This window comes from Xiphophorus hellerii, chromosome 11 (assembly GCF_003331165.1).
Source record: "Xiphophorus hellerii strain 12219 chromosome 11, Xiphophorus_hellerii-4.1, whole genome shotgun sequence".
NCBI lineage: Eukaryota > Metazoa > Chordata > Actinopteri > Cyprinodontiformes > Poeciliidae > Xiphophorus > Xiphophorus hellerii.
Window position 1 is genome coordinate 7806564 of NC_045682.1, and position 18397 is coordinate 7824960.

The following is an 18397-nucleotide window of genomic DNA, read 5'->3' on the forward strand; positions in this document are numbered from 1 at the left end:
TGGAGTAGGGTTAGGACTAACCCTAGCATCTGCAGGCTGCTGGAGACCCTAACCCTTTTATTTTTGTTATGTTTTGTAAGAAGATCCCGTGAGCCTAGAAAGACGTCTTTTTTTACTGTTGGAAATCAGGGGTTGTTGCCATGGTTCCTGCGAGTCATGGCAGAAGCGTTGTGCATATTTTGTATTTGTGGGCAGAACCAGGGCGGAACCAGGGCGGTCCATGCAGCACCTGCAGCTCTGCTTCCTGCAGATCAGGATGAATGGAGGAACGCAGCGTAGCCTCATGCAGCTGAATGTTTCAGGATTCCCTCCATGCCTTGTGAGGGACGCATGAAAACTCAAACTGTGAACTCTTACGCATGAGGCCCACACTGAGCCTCCAGCAGCTTCATCATGTCTCCTCTGCTGCCTCCTGATTGGCTGAGCGGCTCTATGTGACAAACTATGTGACCGACCACAGATGCTGCGAGGCTCGGCCGACCTGCTGGGATGTTTGTTGTCTGGGACTCAGCTGGACCAGCGAGGAGCCGGGTCAGTGAAACAGACGGAGGTGGGAGGGCGGGACAGGGTGTTCTGGACCAACCCAGGTCAAAGCAGCAGGTGGACTGGTGAAACTGGCCGTAGGGTCAAAGGTTAACCTTCTGGAGACTCATTGATCCGAGGCCGTTAGCATCAACCAGAGTGGCTCAGCGCTGGACTCAGTCCTGTTTCCTTGTCCAATCATTAACCCCCTGCAGTCGTCCTCTGCTGCTCCACTCTGCTCCGTCCTCCAGTCCTCCAGTCCTCCAGTCCTCCAGTCCTCCAGCAGCCTGCAGACGGTAAGTACAGCCAGAAAATCCTCTTTTCTTTTTCTGTAATCCTTCAGGAATTTCCCCAGACTGTTCAGATCGTTCAGGTTTCGGGTCCCAGGGAGACGGGGGTGGTTTGGACGGTCTGGGATGTTAGTGGGTAGGTTTTGGGTGGTTGATGAGTTTTGCTGTGACGGACCTGCAGTTCGGACACTGACGTGTCCAGGCCGCTCCTGACTGTCCACGTTGCGACCCTGGGATGGGCTTCACCGACTTGCTGGACCAGGTGAGTCCGCTCTCTTCCTCTGCGGCGCTCCGATCACCTGATGAGTAACTTTACTGTTGTCTGGCTGCCATGGTTGAGGTGGGCGGCTTTGGTAGGTACCAGTGGATCCATGTGATACTAATCAGTTTACCTGGTCTGATGACGGCGAGTCAGAACCTGCTCAACAACTTCGTCTCAGGAATCCCGGTCCACCACTGCAAACCAGCGACCAATCAGAGCCTGCATGACCTGGGGCGCACCTACCAGGTAACTGTCTCTCCTCCAGGTTCTGGAAGAGCCACTCAGCCAATCAGGAGGCAGCAGAGGAGACATGATGAAGCTGCTGGAGGCTCAGTGTGGGCCTCGTGCTTCAGAGTTCTCAGTTTGAGTTTTCACGCTTTCCTCACAAGGAAATCCTGAAACATTCAGCTGCATGAACCCGCATGTCTTTCCAGGCTCACAGCGTCACATTACAAAACCTAACAGAAAAAATAAAGAAAGAAAGGATCAAATCAAGTGAAAATGTTTCTTTGAACTCAGCAGATAATACTCCAGAGTGGATGGGAGATCTATTATGGCTTCAAATGTTTTTGTATATCAGGCTAAATGAGGCTCAGTTTCATTATCGTCGGCTGAAAACGTTTGTGTGGCTGCTGCGCTTTTCCACAGCAGGAAAAGTTTGCTTATGTTCACGCAATACTCATTTTTTACGTGCATGAAACAGAGCTGATGCAGTCTAATTGGCTGTTCTAATGTGGAGCTCTGATTGGCTGTTCTAATGCGGAGCTCTGATTGGCTGTTCTAAAGCGGTGCTCTGATTGGCTGTTCTAAAGCGTTGCTCTGATTGGCTGTTCTAATGCGGAGCTCTGATTGGCTGTTCTAATGCGGAGCTCTGATTGGCTGTTCTAATGCGGGGCTGTGATTGGCTGCTTCAGGTAGACGAGGAGCAGCTGCTGAAGGTCTTCATCCCTCCAGATCCTTCAGGAAATAGACTCGACCGCTGCAGGAGGTAAACTGGTTTCTGCCATTTGTTCTCTGTGGTGACATCTCTGACATCACTTCCTGTCCTAACTCAGGTACGTGGAGCCGCAGTGGCACATGTTGAGCCTGAACATTTCTCTGAATGCCAGCGAGCTGCAGACCGAAGGATGCGTGGATGGATGGAGCTTCGACCAATCAGAGTTCTCAGCCACCACCGTCTCCGAGGTAACAGCTGTGATTGGCTGATGGAAAGCAGGAGATGATTGGTTTGGATTCAGCCTGCGGCTGATAACAACATTAACAGCATTAATAACATTACTAACTGGATTAATAGCATTAATAACATTGATAATAACATTAATAATAGCATTAAATTCAAATCCAAGTACTTTATTAATCCCAAAAGGAAATTAAATGTTGTAGATCGTGATGGCTGTTGGCAGGACAGATCTCCCGTAGCAGTCTGTTACAGCGAATCTGAAGAAGCCTCTGACTGAAGACACTCTGATGAAGAGAATGGACAGGGTTAGCTAGAATTTACTTGGTTTAATGAAAAATCCTTCTTTGCATCGTCATCTATTCAGGTCCCTAGTTCAGTTCTGATGGCGCTTTCATCAACAGACTGATGTTAGATAAAAACCTTGAAGGATCTTATCTTCCTCCAGTCGCTCTGTTCTTCTTCAAGCGAACTATGTCACCAATCTGTCCAGATGAACACCGAGGTTTTTATATTCCTAAGCCATTCCTCTGGGTCTTTTCCCGGTAGGACCTGAACTCCTCACCAGGAAGTCTCCATCCTCACCACATGCTGATCCACCTCAATTGGTTCCTCTCAATGTGAAGGAGCAGAGGCTCTACTCTGAGCCCCTCCTGGATGACTGAGTTTCTCTCTCTAAGGGAGAGCCCAGACACCTTGCAAAGAAAATGGAAGGCATGTTGGTGGGACTGAGGAGGTCTTTGAAGTATTCTGCCCACTGGCCCACAACATCACGAGTCTAGGTCAGCATCACACCATCCCCTCTATAAACAGTGTTGGTGCCGTACTGCTTCCCTCTCCTGAGACAGAAGTCTTTCTCCATGGCCTCTCTGAACTCCTTCCACTCCCGAGTTTTTGCCTCAGCAACCACCCGTTGGACTGCCTGTACCCATCAGCTGCTTCTAAGGTCCCGCAGGCCAAAAAGGCCCGACAGGACTCCTTCTTCAGCCTGACAGCATCTCTCACTGAAGGTGTCCTCCAGCAGGTTGGAGGGTTGCCGCTCCAATAAGCCGCCTCAACAATGGAGGCGTGAAAGTCCCCCAGAGGGGCACTCTCCAGTAGCCCTTCTAAGGACTCCAAAAAGAGAGGATAATCTGAACTGCTGTTTGGCGCATAAGCGCAAACAACAGTCAGAACCCGTCCCCACATTCATAGGCGGAGGGAGGCTACCCTCTCATTCAGCGGGTTGAACACCAATGTTCAGGCACCAAGATTTGGTGCAACAAGTTTGCTCACTCCTGCCCGTCGCCTCTCACCATGGGCAACTCCAGAGTGGAAGAGTGTCCAACCTCTCTCAAGGAGACTGGTTCCAGAACCAGAGCCATGCGCTGAAGCGAGACCGACTCCACACAGTCCTTGTCTCAAACTGTGGTCTGTTAGTGAGGCAGCCATAGATCCAGGTGAGGCCGAGGCGCCAACTGAGTCTGCTGGAGACTCACCGATCTGTAGAGCAGATTAGGCTAAATGGAGAAATCAGATAACCTGATCCTCAGATCCGCTGCTTTGTCCAGGTGACAGGGGGGTGGAGCAGGTGTATGATGGCGTCTCCGTCTCCATGGTGATAAGCAAATTTCAGGGGTTCCTGAAATGTGCTTGTCTGCTTCCTCAGATAGGTAAGCAGAACCTGACCATCTCACATCCACCATGGACTCCATCGTCTGTCAGAGGGAGGTAGAGGAGAATCTGAGACCATCTGTCAAAATATTACAACTGAAGCCAAACTGGATCCTGCAGTATGACAATAACTCCATCCTCCTAACAGGAAGTAGACGCTTCCTTTTCGACTCCTCTTGGACTTCTGGCTTCAGCTGTGGTATTATTTCAGCTTTTACTCCAGAAAGGCAAGAATGAAAGTTTGAAAAAGAAAAAATGTCAATGAAAGTTCAAAGCGACTCCAACATGCTACCACTCTGAGCAGCCCAGCTCTAATTAATAACATTAATACCAACATTAGAGACAGTGCTAATAACAACAGTAACATTAATGACCAAATTTATAACAACATTAATCACATTAATTCACTTTACGATAATAAATTGCTTCATGTTTCAGAGCTTCTAATGCCCCAACCTGACTTTATCTCTCCACCCGTCTGTCTCAGTGGGACCTGGTGTGCTCTCTGCGTCCTCTGAAGCAGATGATCCAGACCATCTATATGGGTGGCGTTTTAACCGGAGCCATTGTGTTTGGTGGCCTGTCGGACAGGTGAGACTCACCTGGTCAGAGTTTCACCTGACCCATCAGGGCTGTGGGAACCATCAGACATGTTCTATATACTAAGTCTGAATTCATGTCATTTCTATCAGCCATAGGCATTTCCTAACACTCTGTTTGTCTCTCAGGTTTGGCAGGAAGTCTGTCCTTATATGGTCATATCTACAGCTGGCTGTGCTTGGTTGTAGCTCCGCCCTCTCTCCTTCATACACCGCCTATTGCATCTTCAGGTTTCTGAGCGGGATGGCCATGTCTGGAATCATCCTCAACGGAGTCTCACTCAGTACACGTTTACCTGTTTACATGTCTGACTGGTTGCCTGTCGGTTTGTCTGTTTAATCATTTAGCTAAAGAGCTTAGAGCTGTAACAACACATTTCCCCAGTAGGGGGCGTCAAAATGTTTTAAGTGAAAACTTTTTCTGAAGAGCTCTTCTTCTTCTTCTCCTTCATTGAGAAAATTAAACCAAAATTTCAGTAATTTCTGTACTTCCCCCTTTTTAAATGTTAGATTATTGGAGAAATGTAATTATTAGAAATATTAACATTCTTTGTTTATTGTTGGATAAAGTAGAACAGCTGCAATATCTGTGCTCGCCTACTGACCGTCTTCCTTCCTGTCTCTCCTCAGAGGTGGAGTGGATCCCAACCAAAACCCGGACAGTAGTGGGAACTCTCACCTCCTTCTTCTTCACCTTTGGTCAGATGATCTTGGCAGGTCTTGCCTACTGGCTGAGAGACTGGAGGAAGCTCCAGCTGGTCGTCTGCGCTCCTCAGTTCCTGTTCTTCACCTACAGCTGGTCAGTGAAGCCCTGGTACAGTGGATCCCCGGGATTCATGGGGGTTAGGGACCACAGGCGCCCACCAACTGCTAACATCTATAAATACTCGAGACCACGTCTAAAAATGCTCCTAGCTACTTCTCTTAATAGTTCATACACCAAATATACCTTTGCACCAGGGATGGAGTCGAGACAGATTCTTCCAACACCAGAACGGGGAAAAACAGGCAGGGTGGGGAATGAGGAGGGTGGGGAGTCCACTGTACCTTCCTATGATTGTCCTGTGATTGGTCAGGTGATTGAATGTCTGTCATGTGATTGGTCAGGTGGTATGTAGAGTCAGCTCGTTGGCTGGTGCTGAACCGTCGGTCTGAGGAAGCCTTAAAGGGTCTCCACAGAGTCGCTCGGATCAATCGGAGACCAGAGGCCATCAACAAACTGACCTTAGAGGTAACCTCTGACTACATGTCAGCTGTATTCTGACCAATGAAGACCTGACTTTGGCACCACGTTACTACAGGTACTTCACTCTCACATGAGTAAAGAGATTGAGTCGAGCCGTTCATCGTTTACAGCCTTCGATCTGGTGAAGACCAGAAGGATAAGACGCATCTCCATCTGTCTGACAGCCGTCTGGTGAGAAATTCACAAGTTTTAACCAGCTTCACCTGTTTCTTTCCTTCATGTTGCTGTTCCTGTTGGGGTTAGGTGTTCACAGTGAATCTTGTTATAGAAATTTCATTTATCAAAGAATGAGAATCTGTTTCAATAATAAGAGAACGATTAATCTTTGTCTTTAAGTTTATTTATTCGAAGGCAAAAAGCGTTCGAAGTCCCGTCTCACTGAATGCAGTCAGGAGAAGAGCCCTGAACACAGTCACATCACATTGTTGTAAAGTCACAGCAAGGAAAAGACCCACCCAAAGTCTGGTCTATTGCCAGATGGACCACAGTGCTTACCCCCACCTCATGAACTATCCCTCACCTCTTGGAGGGGACGATTTTATGGCAGGAAAGAGAACCGATAAGGGTTTCAGGAGAAACTTCTAATTTTTCTTTGTCAGTTTCTCATGGGTGCTGGGTCGAACAAGGGTACAAACTACATTCCACACGTCAGTCCTTTAAGACAACTGCCAGCTTAAGCATTTTACCCAAGATGTCTTCAGGTCTCTTATACTATCACGGCTGCGGAAACAGCTAAACATTATCTGGAAACTTCTCTAATGGAAAAACACATCTTGCAGAAATACAAAAACACAGCAGCTATAATCAGTAAATAAATGTTAAAAAAGTATAATCAGTTCCATCAAAAATAAATAAGGCTAAAAACAAAATTTTCTATTACAATCTCTACCTGTGCAGGTGTTTACCTGTGTACCTGTCTGCAGGTTCTCCACCAGTTTTGCTTACTATGGTTTGGCGATGGACCTGCAGAAGTTCGGGGTGAGTTCTCTGATTTCTGCTCACCTGTCTTCCTTGTTTCTGGAGTGAACTGCGTTCTGATTGGCTGTGGGTCGTTCCAGGTAAGTATTTACCTGATGCAGATCATCTTTGGAGCTGTAGATATTCCTGCAAAGTTCTTGGCTCTGGGTATGCTCAGTTACCTGGGCAGGCGGGTCTCCCAGGTGTCGTGCCTGTTCCTGTCGGCTGTCATCATCTTTGCCAACATCTTTGTCCCCACAGGTACAGAGGTTCTGGTTCTGATATGACCCTAAATCCAGTCCTGACTCACCCTGATTCCAGATCTGATCTCTACCCCGTCTTTATTGGGTTTCCAGAACTATCTCCCGTTCTGGTTCTGATCCTGACTCCGTCTCTAATCTTTGTTCAGATTATGTGTTAAATTCTGACTCGACTCACAGTGTGGTTCTGATTCTGACTCAGGCCAAATCACTGGTTCTGATCCGGATCTAATCTCTAATCTGTGATTCTAACCCTGATCATTTTGTGATGTGTGGTTCTGGTTTTAACCCGGTCTGTTGTCTTGATCTGGTTCTGGTTCTGGTCTCTATCCTGCAGACATGCAGAGCCTCAGAACCACCCTAGCCTGTCTGGGTAAAGCCTTCACATCGGCCTCCTTCACCACCGTCTACCTGTACACCGGAGAGCTCTACCCCACTGTCATCAGGTGGGTCCAACAGGCCCGGTTCCATCCTCATCAGAACTTCTGACCGGGTTACCAGAACATGTTGTGATGTCCTTCCAGGCAGACAGGAATGGGCTTCGTCTCCACGATGGCGAGGATTGGCAGCATGGCAGCGCCTGCAGTTCTGATCCTGGACGAGGTGAGCCCCACTGGAACCAGAACCAAAATCACAACCTTCTGGTACATTTTATAGCTAAATAGCAGCTGGTCCGCTTGGACAAGGAAGTATTTATTCAGCTTCGGTACAACAGGTCCAATTGAGATGTAATCATGGTTCGGTTTTGGCCAATTACAGTCCAGCTGTTAGGAAACTAACATTAGGTATTGATTAATTATTGATCATAACGGTTCAGTTGGAGCAAGGTTAATGTCAGATTTTTTGACCTCCCCGCTTAAACGTACAGTATCACATCATCACCGTAGCAACCGACCCACAGAGCTGTTCTTCACATTGCCAGGTGTTTCCTGCACTACCCAGTATGGTCTATGGGGGCGCTGCAGTGCTGGCCAGCGGTTTCGCCTGCTTCCTGCCGGAGACGCTCAACAAGCCGCTGCCCGACACCATCGAGGACGTGGAGGAAAACAGGTGAGCTGTCTGCTGCGGCTCCAGAACTCTTCAGGTTCTGACCCGAATCCCAAAACAGAGAGCTGCACCTCAGCCGGTTCTGATGAAACAACGCAAACATCACAAACAGAACAACTCAAAACGTGCTGAGATAGGTCCCACCGTGGGATCCTGCAGTGGGATCCTGAGGTTAGACCCGGTATCTGGATCCTTGTGATCGTGGTTCTGTGGTTCTTTTTTCTGGGTTCTGGGAAGTTTTGATGGACGGCATCCAGAGCGCTGCTCCTCCATGACCCTGGAGCTTTCTGATCAGTTCTGTCCTCTAATAAATAACCTGATTGGAATCATTAATTATTCTGTGTGTCAAGGACTGGAGGAAGCTGTGGCTCCCACCTGAAAGAGGGCGTGGCTCTGAAAGAGGGCGTGGCTTCTCCTGATGACTGCAGCGTGGTCACAAAGGAAGGCGTGGCATTAAAAGGACTGAATGAGAAAGAGGGTAGTGGCCTCAATGCTCTCTAACCAATCACAGGATGCTACATCACAGGGTCTGGACCAATCACAGCAGACCAATTAGACATGTGGACAATTTTAACAGTAAAATTTAATCTATAATCAATAAGCAGGTGATTGTTTAGAGATGAGAAGAACATGAGCTGACCAGATGATGAATGGCGTTTAATGTCTTGAGTTGAGATATGAATAAATTGACTGAAGACACTGATTATTGATTACTGATTATTGTCTGAAGCACTTATTGGCTGCCGTCAATAAACATGTTGATAAATTGAGTCTGAGCTGTTTCTTTTCTCAGTCACATGGTTCACAGGTCTTGTGTGCTTCAAGAACATTCAGCAGGGATCACAGATCCAAAGGAGCGTGGCCTATTACCCACACAGGTTAGCATGCATCAGGTTCAGATGCCTTCATAGCTTCGATGACGGTTGCTCTCCATCCTCAGCATCACCATGGCAACATGGTCCTCAGACAGGAAGAACACTGGATGATCTCACTGCTGTCTCTCCTTTGTCTCCCATTAAACTACTAGAAGGGAGACCAAACTCCTCCCCCTGCTGGAGGGTGTGTGACCTGCAGCACCATGTTGGTCCTTGTGGACTCCTGTTTGTCTCCATGTTATTGAATTGACTTCAGATGTTTTTGTGCTTTAGTTTTATTCCTTGGGGTTATTCTGATTCTGGTCAATTCCCTTTTGCTGTTCAACTTTTCAGTTTACCCGTTTGTTTTGTCATGTCCTTTTCTGTACTATAATAATAATAATTAATAATAATACATTTTTTTAATGCCCATCACATCTTGGGATCTCAAAGGGCTACGTTGTGTCACTGACAGGCATCAACAGAATTAATAAATCTGTTCTTTTATCAAGTTCTGGTCCATGTGAACAGAACTGTTCACCTACTGTCTAAGATTGCAATAAAGACTTTATACCCTAAGCTTTGTTTTAAACTGAGCTGCAGTGAGCCGGTTCAGGTTCTGTTCAGTCATCATCTGTGTTTTGATCCATTCAGGGTTCATTCCCCTGCAGTTTGCTGGTTGATGGCCCAGCTGGAAGTGATATTGAGTGGTGTGGGAGGAGCTTGTTTTCTCAAACAAATTCTCCATCTACCTACAGCCAGTATCCAATAGCAATTCACCCGGAGAGACAAACATACTCGTCCAATGTACAGGAGTACCAAAACTCCATCAAACAGATTGAACTTAATCCTGGTAATTTCACGTTACATCAAGTTCAGGTTATGATGGTGAGTAAACCAGACATTCACTGGCTTCATCAAGTGGCAGTAGAAAGAAATAACATCCATATAACAGGAATAAAACCTCCTTCAGGCCAGAGCCAGAATTAGCGCGAGCAAACATCTTCTACAACCAAAGCTTTGAGAAGTCAGATGCTGTCAGAGGAAGCACTGATTTTCTATAGGGAGAAGTAATACATCAGTGACTCCTTCATTGTTGAGAAACAGGGAAGCAGATAAATGCTGAGTCTGGAAGAACATCTCTGGATGGAGAACAGAGAATATGTGGATGGTGGCAGCAGTGAGGGAGGAGTCACAACATCTTACCTGCTCAGATGAATCCAGCCTGATTGCATCAATAACAACTAATAAAGTGGAACATTTTAATATACAGATGTTATGTTACTCCAGGCTTATGAATAGCCTGGAGTTCTTTATTAATTTATTTAAGAGATTTTGCTGTGATGTGGATCACGTGAGTCACGTGATCCTGCTGCTGGATCCTAACGGGTCTTCCCGCCGGAGATCCGGTGGGTTTCATAGGAAGAAGCTCCGACCACAGGATGCGCCGCCTGTTTCACCGGCTGACAAACGATGCGTGGTCACAGAGTCTCGCTGAATCAGCCAATCACAGACGTCGCTCTGCCCGCTGTCATTAACTGACAGGACATCGGACCAATCAGAGCAGCTCTAGGCAAGAGGCCGTGGAGCAGGAGGGCGGGGCTTCATCGCCACTCAGTAGATCAACGGAACAAAATGGCGGCCGTGGCTGCGGAGCCAGGAGCTGCGGTTCCGACCACAACACGGTCCGAGATTCTGCCGGAACCCGGACCGTACAGCCCCGCACATCACGAGATTCCGGCGGAACCCAGCGACGGCCCAGAATCCAGTCCAGGCGGGAACCCAGACAACGGAGAATCCAGGGAGAGCCGCCATGTTGGTCCGGAGCAGAACCCCGGGGCGGGACCGGTTTTACCCGCGACAGACGGAACCATAGAGGGTCAGCTAGACCGGAGCGGGACCACAGAAGATGTGTTGAACCGGAGCGGCGTCCACCCGGACCAAACCGCGACCACAGGCCTTTCGAACCTCCCGGTGGACTGCAGCGGTTCTGAGAGGGTCTTTCCCGGACTGCCGAACTCAGGCAGTACCAGTACCTATCAAACCATTCCCCTGGACCCGCAACCCCCCGCAGTTTTTCTGCACTCGGTTCCGGACCCCGCTCCGGTCTCTGAGGCCGGTATATCTCTGGCCGAACCGGCAGAACCTACCGAGACCACGGAACTGGACCGGTGTTACACGATTCTGGAGCAAGAGGAGTTGGTACCTGGACCTACGGAGGATTCAGTTTTGGATGAGAACTCAGAACCCGCCAACGGGTTCTGTAAGAGCTCAGCGAGACCGAAGCTCGAGGATAGCTCTGGATCGGAACCGAGTTCTGTGCTGGACCTGAGTCCTGGTGCCGAGGTCCGAGTGAGCCTGGAGCACGTGATCGATGACGCGCTGGTGGTGTCGTTCCGGCTGGGGGAGCAGGTCTTCTCTGGGGTTCTGATGGACGTGTCCAAAAGGTACCGATCACACCCACAACACCCACCCAGCAGGTTTTGTATTGTTGTGACCAGAACCTAACAGGGTCAGAACAGAACTTCTCATGCCATGTGGGTTTAGGGTCAGTGGTCAGAACCGACCCGGTTAGTGGTTGGCCCTGAAAAGTTCTGATGGTTTCTGGCTGGATCCATCCATTCATCAGTGGAAGACCTTCTTCTTCTCTGGTGTTTTTCCAGTAGCTGAGCCAGTGTCAGGTTCTCCACATCATCTCCAAGTTCTCGTCTCTGCATAAGGGTCTCTTCTGACAGAGCTGGTTCTGACAGAACCGGATCGGCAGCATTGTTTTGGTTCTGGTTTCTACATGGGTTCAAAGGTCCAGAACCTTCGTCAATTGTCCTCAGAGCTTTCGTCAGTTGTCTTCACTATCAAAACAACATGGTGTCCGGCTGAGTTTTGGGTCACATTTGATGTTTTTGTGCACCAGAGGCAGAACCTCTACAGCAGGGGTCTCCCAGTCCGGCCCTCAAGGGCTACCAGCCTGCAACTTCTAGTTGCATCTCTGCTCCAAAATATCTGAATTCCCTCAGCAGCGTTCATTCAGCTCAGTAATAGGCTGGGAACAAGCAGGTTATTTGATCCAGGTGTGTTTGAGCAGAGATGCATCTAAAAGTTGTATCATGTAGCCCTTGAGGACTGGACTGGGAGAACCCTGATCTACAGAACCTCTACAGACCTTGGTCTCAGTAACACAGCTCAGCCAGCTTGGTCTCTAGAGAGAGACTGGTTGAGGTTGGCCACCTATGGTCAGAACAGTTAGGTTGTTCATTGATCATGAAGGAAATTATGTAGCCCATTAATACAGACAGTAAAATTAAAGAGCCACTAGATAAAAATTAAGTATTAAAAAACAAATGTCAACATGATGATGATGATAGCAGCTTTATTTCACCTGATGCCCACCCACCTGGTTGGTTCTGACAGAATGGTTCTAGTTGGGTTCCTCTCATCCAGCGCTGCAGGAATTCTCGTTGGGTTAGGGTTGACCCTTCCAGACCAGCTGATGACTCAGCAGGTTTTGGTTCAGAAGTTCTGGGCCAAAAACAACCAGATTGGAAGTAAGCTGAGCCAGAACCATTCAGACTCTCCAAATCTTGGTGTTGCTATCTGGGTCGGTTGTGAGGGGGTTTTGACCCGGGTCTGATCCGGTCGATTCTATTGATCAGATGTACTGGTACCAGCCGTTGTTCTGGTTATAACAGTACTGCCCTGTCTCTGCAGGTTTGGACCTTTCGGGATTCCTGTCACTGTGTTTCCCAGACGAGACGACCACTGCCGTCCTACGGCGTCTCTGCAGACGGCCGCCGCTAGCGACAGGCCGAGCACCGAGCTGGACGAGGCAGCCGCCCCCCAGCCATGCGGCCCCAAGCCGCCGCCGCTGTTCCAGGAGGGGGCGCCATACCCGCCGCCTTTGTTCATCAGGGACACCTACCACCAGGCCTTACCTCAGCCGCCGCCTCGTAAGATCAAGAGGCCGAAGCGGCGTTACCGCAGCGAGGAGCCCACCTCCATCATGAATGCCATCAAGCTCCGCCCCCGCCAGGTGCTCTGTGATAAGTGCAAAGGTGTGGTGGCATCAGGTGGCCATCGGGAGGCGCGACGGGGGGAGGAGGCGACGCGGCGGCGCCGGCCAGCGGACGCTCCAATGTCCTCGGAGCTGAAGCGTCTGAAGATGGACGACAAGTCGGGGCGCAGTACCGACAAGCGGTCGTCAGGGTTACAGGGGCCGCAGTCCTCGCGGCGTGTCCTGAGAGGTGTGGTCTCCTCCTCTTCCTCGACGGCAGCATCTGGCCGGATGCGCCTGCAACTGAACTCTAAGAAGGGTTTGACCCCGGCGGCAGACCGTCCCGACGCTCGCAAGGTCCTCCAGAAGTTGGCTCCGCACCGCCGGCCCAAAGACCAGAACCAGGACCGTGGCAAGGCGGTGACCCGGGCCGCGGCGCTGCAGAATCACGGCCAGAAGGTCCACTTCACCCGCCGCTTGCAGAACCCGGGCGGTGCCACTGTCCCTGGGCCGCTGCCACCCAGAATGCGCCTCAAACCTCAAAGGTATCGTACCGACGACCCGGCGCCGAGCTCCGCCTCTGAGGCGTCGCCCCGAACCGCTACAAGCCCCACCCCCTCGCCGCCAGCTCCTCCCACCCCTCCCCCAGCCGCTGTCGCCATAGAAACGAGTGACGGAGAGGCGCAGGAAGGAGCTGGCTGGCAGGAGGCGGAGCCTCCCCTGCCGTCCTCCTGCTCCCTAGACTCCTCCCACTCAGAGTGCAGCTCCACAGAGACCTTTGACCTCCCGCCCCCCGGGGACCCCCCCTCCTCTTCCTCTGCCCCTCCCCTACCCCCACCTTCCTCTTTCGTCCCTCTGTGCACCCCGCTGGCGGGCGAGGACGAGGAGGACGGCGACCCGAAGCGCCGCAGGAAGTCGTCCACGTCCTCCTCCTCCTCGTCTTCGTCCTCGTCGTCCGTCTTCTCCAAGTCCGTGTCCAAGTGTCTGCTGCCGGACGGCCGCACCGTGTGCGTCGGCGACATCGTCTGGGCCAAGATCTACGGCTTCCCCTGGTGGCCGGCACGCGTGCTGGGCATCACGGTGGCGCGCCGCGGTGACACGGGGCTGGCGGTGCGGCAGGAGGCGCGGGTCTCCTGGTTCGGCTCGCCCACCACTTCCTTCCTGCCGCTGGCGCAGCTCTCGCCCTTCCTCGAGACGTTCCAGTCGCGCTTCGACAAGAAGAGGAAGGGGCCGTACCGCCGGGCCATCGCCGAGGCCGCTAGCGCCGCCAAGCAGCTGACGCCAGAGGTCCGTGCGCTGCTCACGCAGTTCGAGACGTAGCATAGGCCCCGCCCCTATTACACTGGCCCCGCCCCTTTCATTCACTGGGAGGAGCCAACCCAGACTAATAAAGACTGTTTCCTGTGTGGAGAGGAGGGGAGGAGCCTCAGATGGCAGGGGGCGGTGCTTAAGCTTCCACCTGGTCAGGTGGCAGCATTTCAGCTCACTGATGTCATCATTTATCAGGAGATTCAGAGCGATGATTGGCTCATCAGGCTGACATCATGATGACATCACTCTTACCTGACCTGTTGTAAACACTAATCTCTCATCAGGCTCCATAATGGTGAGGTCATCAATCAAAATGGCTGACAGTTTTATTTTTGTATCTATCGATGACGCTCTGGCGCCCCCTTCAGGTCTTACTGGGGCTTGAAATGCTGACACACTGACATCACTTCCTGTCGAGTTTGACTGAAAATATTTGTACTTTATTTTGAAGTTCTGTTTAGACATTTAACTGTGAAATTGAGTGTGGTCCAAACTGAGGCTGCGGGTCCAGAACATGGTCGGGAGTCACACACTCTGGTCCCTAGTGTGCTTACATCATCGCAGCTGCGTTTGATTGGCTCCAACCGTCAGTTCAGTTCGTTGGTAAACTGGGTACCTTTAATATGGTTCCCAACTGGTTCCCAGTAAGGTGGGTTCCAGTAAACAGGAAGTAGTTTTAGCCAATCAGATTGTTCGATGTAGCTCTTGGATCCTCCTGGTTTACGTTCAGAGACGTAAACCAGGAGGATGTTTTGACGTCTCACTCGTTCTGTGTTTGGAGCCCTGAGCCTGAGTTCATGGACCGGGGACAGGTGGGACAGGTAGGACACACTGACTGTTAGCCAGATGAGGATGATGAAGGTGGATCTTCTCTCTGCTGTGACTGTCGGACTCTTTTTACCGTCTGTTTGCAGATCAGAGACTCTGACCAGTGTACATGTCTTTCTGTTTGAATCTGTTAATAAACTGTCCAACTGCTCTTTAACCATCGTGGGCGTCATCATTTCCGTGGGCACCATTACATTCCCCTCTGTTTGACTGCCGGTGCCTTGCTCATGGGCACGCCTCAGACTTTCTCACCTGCAAACAGATGTTGGGTAAACTGGTCTGCAGAGCGGCTTCAGAGTGGGAGAGTCCCAGCAGGCACTGGCTGAATCAGTCTGTAGAAAGTATTCACGCCCCTTCCAGATTCCTCTGAGGGTTTCAGATCATCAACGCGTGTCAGCATCAGACAACCTGAGAAATGAGCAGGTTTCCTGGGTGGAAAAGTATTCACAACCTGAACGCAGTAACTGGTCCCATCAAGTGTTTCCAGTGGGAACGAGTTTCTGGCATCACTGGGTGAACTTTGACTCCTGCTCTGCCGGGGGCTTTAATTCAGACACTGGCGGGTTTTCCAGCTGGAGGAACCTGTTGGGAGTCAGGCTGCAGCGTTTCTGGTTAAATACTAGACTTTGACTAGGCCACCCCATATAGATACTTTATAGATAGATGCAGCTCTGTCTGTAGATTCGTGACGTCCCTGAACTGATCCGCTGTAGATGTTCCAGACCTGTAACTCCTAGATATGTCCCTGGTCCAATTAGAACCTCCTCTAAATGGAGGAGGTTCTAGTTCAGGCCGGTTCTCCTCAGGGTTCAGTCCGGCTCTGCTAGTGGGGGTGTGAGTTTAGTGAGGAAATTTTCCTGTGTCTTATTTATTTTGTCAATTCCAGCAATAGATGATCAATTTTATTCCTCAGCGATGTAGCAGTCAGCACTTACAGTTTAACTGTTGGAGATTAGCTGTTATAGCTTAGCTGGTAGCGGTTATAGCTTAGCTGTTAGCTGTTATTGCTTAGCAGTTAGCTGTTATAGCTTAGCTGGTAGCGGTTATAGCTTAGGTGTTAGCGGTTAGCTTTCTGTCTTCCTCGGGGGTTTCTCATGTGCTCTGGAGGTTCTGCACATGAGAGCTGCTTCTGGAAATCTTGTGGCCTACTTTCTGTTGTCAGGCAGGTTCTGTGACCTCTGGGTTGCGGAGGTCAGACTGATTAACTGAACCTCAGGTCCGAGTTGGTTTGGAGCTTTTTCCTTCAAGGATGAAATCATGATTTAAAACTTTTAGCTTTTATTCAGGTTGTTTTTGTCTGAGATGAGTTGATGATCTGAAACAGCAGCGAAGCTCACACCGTTGTCAGTGGGTGGCGTTTATTGTGTGACCTGAGCACAAGATGGAGAGCAGCTGGAAGCACCTGGTTCAGACCGAGCCAATAATCAATGAATTGATGATGTGAATAAAGTGTAAACAGCCTTTCTGTGTCTCTGCAGCGCGCCGCTGAAGAGCTGCTGACGCTGGAGGCCGGCTTCACGCAGGGGCGGGGTCTGAACACACATGGACATCAATAATCAATATTTAAGGCAGAGTTTATATTTATGAAGAAAAATCAATGTATTGATCTTACTGCTGTGTTTCCATGGATACTAGGTACAGGTTATAGGTTCTTGCGTCCTTCAATCAGAAATTGATCAGTTGATCAACTCAGCTTGGCTCCTTATGGAGAGTTTCCTCACCTGCAGACGCCATCTTCAGTTGGAACCAGCAGGTGAGGCTCCGCCCCCAACTCCTCACCTGGGTGTGGCTCCAGGTGAAGCGGTGGGAGGGCTGAGCGGCGGCTCCACGCTGCACAGGTCAGAGAAAATGATCCGTTCTGATCCATTTTCAGACAAAAATGAAAAAGTGATAAGTTTTTATTTGGTTTTGAATCGGATGCAAATTATTAAAATGTCGGACCAGATGTGATTCTCATCTTTATTGATCGGGTTAACGTGACCCGGAAATATTTCTGCGTGAAATGCCAGAGGTTTAGTTACACTGTGGAGGCGCTGGGGCCAAACATGGACCTGGCATGGTCAACAGCAGTCTGAAGCACGCTTCCTTCCTGCTGCGGCTGAGGGACTTCCTGCTCAGAAATGAGCCGCAGAACATCAGCAGAGAAGAAGACGTCGGATGCTGGGGTTGGGTTGAAGTCAACACAGGCTGTGATGAACTGGGAACCAGTCTGGCAGGACCATCCCTCACTCCCCTGAATGATACCCAAAGCTCTGCTGGACAGGAAGACCGCCTGCGTCCTGTTCCTCTCAGTGTCTGGTTCTGATTGGACGCTTCAGGTGACCAGGGAGTTTCTTCCTCCTTCACGTCCTCATCCTCGCTTCATCCGGTTCTACTCGTAGTTTTCAGCTCATTTCAGTCTCACGATGGTTCCTCTGGTCCAGTTTGGTCCGGTTTGCTTGTGCCTATTCCGTTCTTTTTCTCTGGAATGGTTGGATCCGGTCCGTTGTGATCTGGTCCAGTCCGGTCGGGTCTTTGTCCTCCAGCTACTTTTCTGGAGGCGTGGCAAAGCGCTGGTGAATTTTGGTCCCATGAGTCGGCTCTCCAAATCAGCCAATCAGAGAACAGGTTCTCTAGCAGCTGATTCTCCCAGTGACTTGTCAGATCTGCCCAGTTCCTGGTCCAGTCAAAGTATTTCAGTGGGAACTAATGAATTTAATCGGGTCAGAGTGGATATTTAAACTGGTTTGGTCTGAAATGGTTTCAATGTCTGAATTTATTTCAATATTATCTGATTAAAACTGCTATGTAGTTTAATCTGATCTAACCGGGTTAAAACATGTTTAAATTGGTTTAAACTGGTCGGAACTGGGTATTAATGGTCTGAAATAGGTTAAATCAGTTGGAACTGGTTCCACAAAGTTTAACTGCACCAGTAAACAATCCTTTGAACTGGTGAGAAGTAGATTAAATGTGCCTGACATGGTCAGAACTGGCTAAAACTGGTTTAACTGGTTATAACTGCCTGACCTTGTTAAAACTTGTATAAACTATTTTGAACTGGGCTGAAGTTAGTTGAACTGGTTAATACTGGTCTGACCTGGTCTCAACTGGTTTCCACACCTTCTAAAATGTTCTAAACTAGTTTAAATCAGCATCCTGCGATTGAACCAGTGGGAACTGGTCTGAACTGGTTTTAACTGGTTGTCTGATAACTTTTTGAAGGTTTGATTTTTTTCTTCTTTTTGTTTGAGTTGAAAATGATGCAGACAGGAAATTGTTTTAATATTGTTTACAGATGGAAATGCAATAAAAATGCTGCATGTGTGAAACATTTTCCTGTGTCGGTGGGTTATTGATCACGGGTCAGAGGTCACATCCTGATGATGTTTCCCACCTGCTGTCCACGAGGTTTCAGACTCAC

At 49.5% G+C, this 18397-nt stretch overlaps 2 protein-coding genes and 1 long non-coding RNA gene across 6 annotated transcripts; 2 read left to right on the top strand and 1 right to left on the bottom strand.

Annotated features, from left to right (window-relative positions):
* The first annotated feature begins 589 nt into the window (after positions 1-589).
* Positions 590-8783, top strand: oatx (organic anion transporter X). 4 transcript variants are annotated; one of them, XR_004340868.1, is made up of 16 exons: positions 590-818; positions 994-1074; positions 1153-1320; positions 1989-2062; positions 2130-2259; positions 4392-4495; positions 4633-4787; positions 5134-5302; positions 5611-5734; positions 5805-5920; positions 6673-6727; positions 6808-6967; positions 7304-7412; positions 7495-7569; positions 7889-8016; positions 8364-8387. XR_004340868.1 is itself a non-coding variant. In XM_032575479.1 (16 exons), the coding sequence occupies exons 2-16, from the start codon at positions 1048-1050 to the stop codon at positions 8512-8514; spliced, it is 1749 nt and encodes a 582-aa protein (XP_032431370.1). In that variant the 5' UTR covers positions 601-818; positions 994-1047; the 3' UTR covers positions 8515-8783. The 4 variants fall into 4 exon arrangements, 3 of the variants coding, with proteins under 3 accessions (XP_032431373.1, XP_032431370.1, XP_032431372.1); XM_032575479.1 differs by having other exon boundaries at positions 601-818; positions 7491-7569; positions 8364-8783; XM_032575482.1 differs by lacking the exon at positions 8364-8387 and having other exon boundaries at positions 593-818; positions 7491-7569; positions 7889-8020.
* LOC116727843 (uncharacterized) lies at positions 6072-7943 on the bottom strand. The gene is made up of 2 exons (XR_004340869.1): positions 7833-7943; positions 6072-7579 (listed from the first exon to the last, which is right to left on the bottom strand). It is a non-coding gene; the product is annotated as an uncharacterized LOC116727843 (long non-coding RNA).
* Positions 8784-10471: 1688 nt separating the features above from the next.
* Positions 10472-18307, top strand: pwwp2a (PWWP domain containing 2A). Its single transcript, XM_032575475.1, has 3 exons — positions 10472-11314; positions 12573-14142; positions 16473-18307. Exons 1-3 carry the CDS (start codon positions 10503-10505, stop codon positions 16548-16550), a joined length of 2460 nt encoding a protein of 819 aa, XP_032431366.1. The 5' UTR covers positions 10472-10502; the 3' UTR covers positions 16551-18307.
* The last annotated feature ends 90 nt before the right edge of the window (positions 18308-18397 follow it).

Excerpts from the sequence above, each read along its gene's own strand:
- pwwp2a (XM_032575475.1), top strand. The coding sequence starts at position 10,503 with ATGGCGGCCGTGGCTGCGGAGCCAGGAGCTGCGGTTCCGACCACAACA. Across the intron at positions 11,315-12,572 it reads CTGATGGACGTGTCCAAAAG|GTTTGGACCTTTCGGGATTC; the intron begins GTACCGATCACA and ends CTGTCTCTGCAG. Across the intron at positions 14,143-16,472 it reads CCAAGCAGCTGACGCCAGAG|CGCGCCGCTGAAGAGCTGCT; the intron begins GTCCGTGCGCTG and ends GTGTCTCTGCAG.
- oatx (XM_032575481.1), top strand. The coding sequence starts at position 1,048 with ATGGGCTTCACCGACTTGCTGGACCAG. Across the intron at positions 5,303-5,610 it reads CTGTTCTTCACCTACAGCTG|GTGGTATGTAGAGTCAGCTC; the intron begins GTCAGTGAAGCC and ends GTGATTGGTCAG. Across the intron at positions 5,735-5,804 it reads TCAACAAACTGACCTTAGAG|GTACTTCACTCTCACATGAG; the intron begins GTAACCTCTGAC and ends ACGTTACTACAG.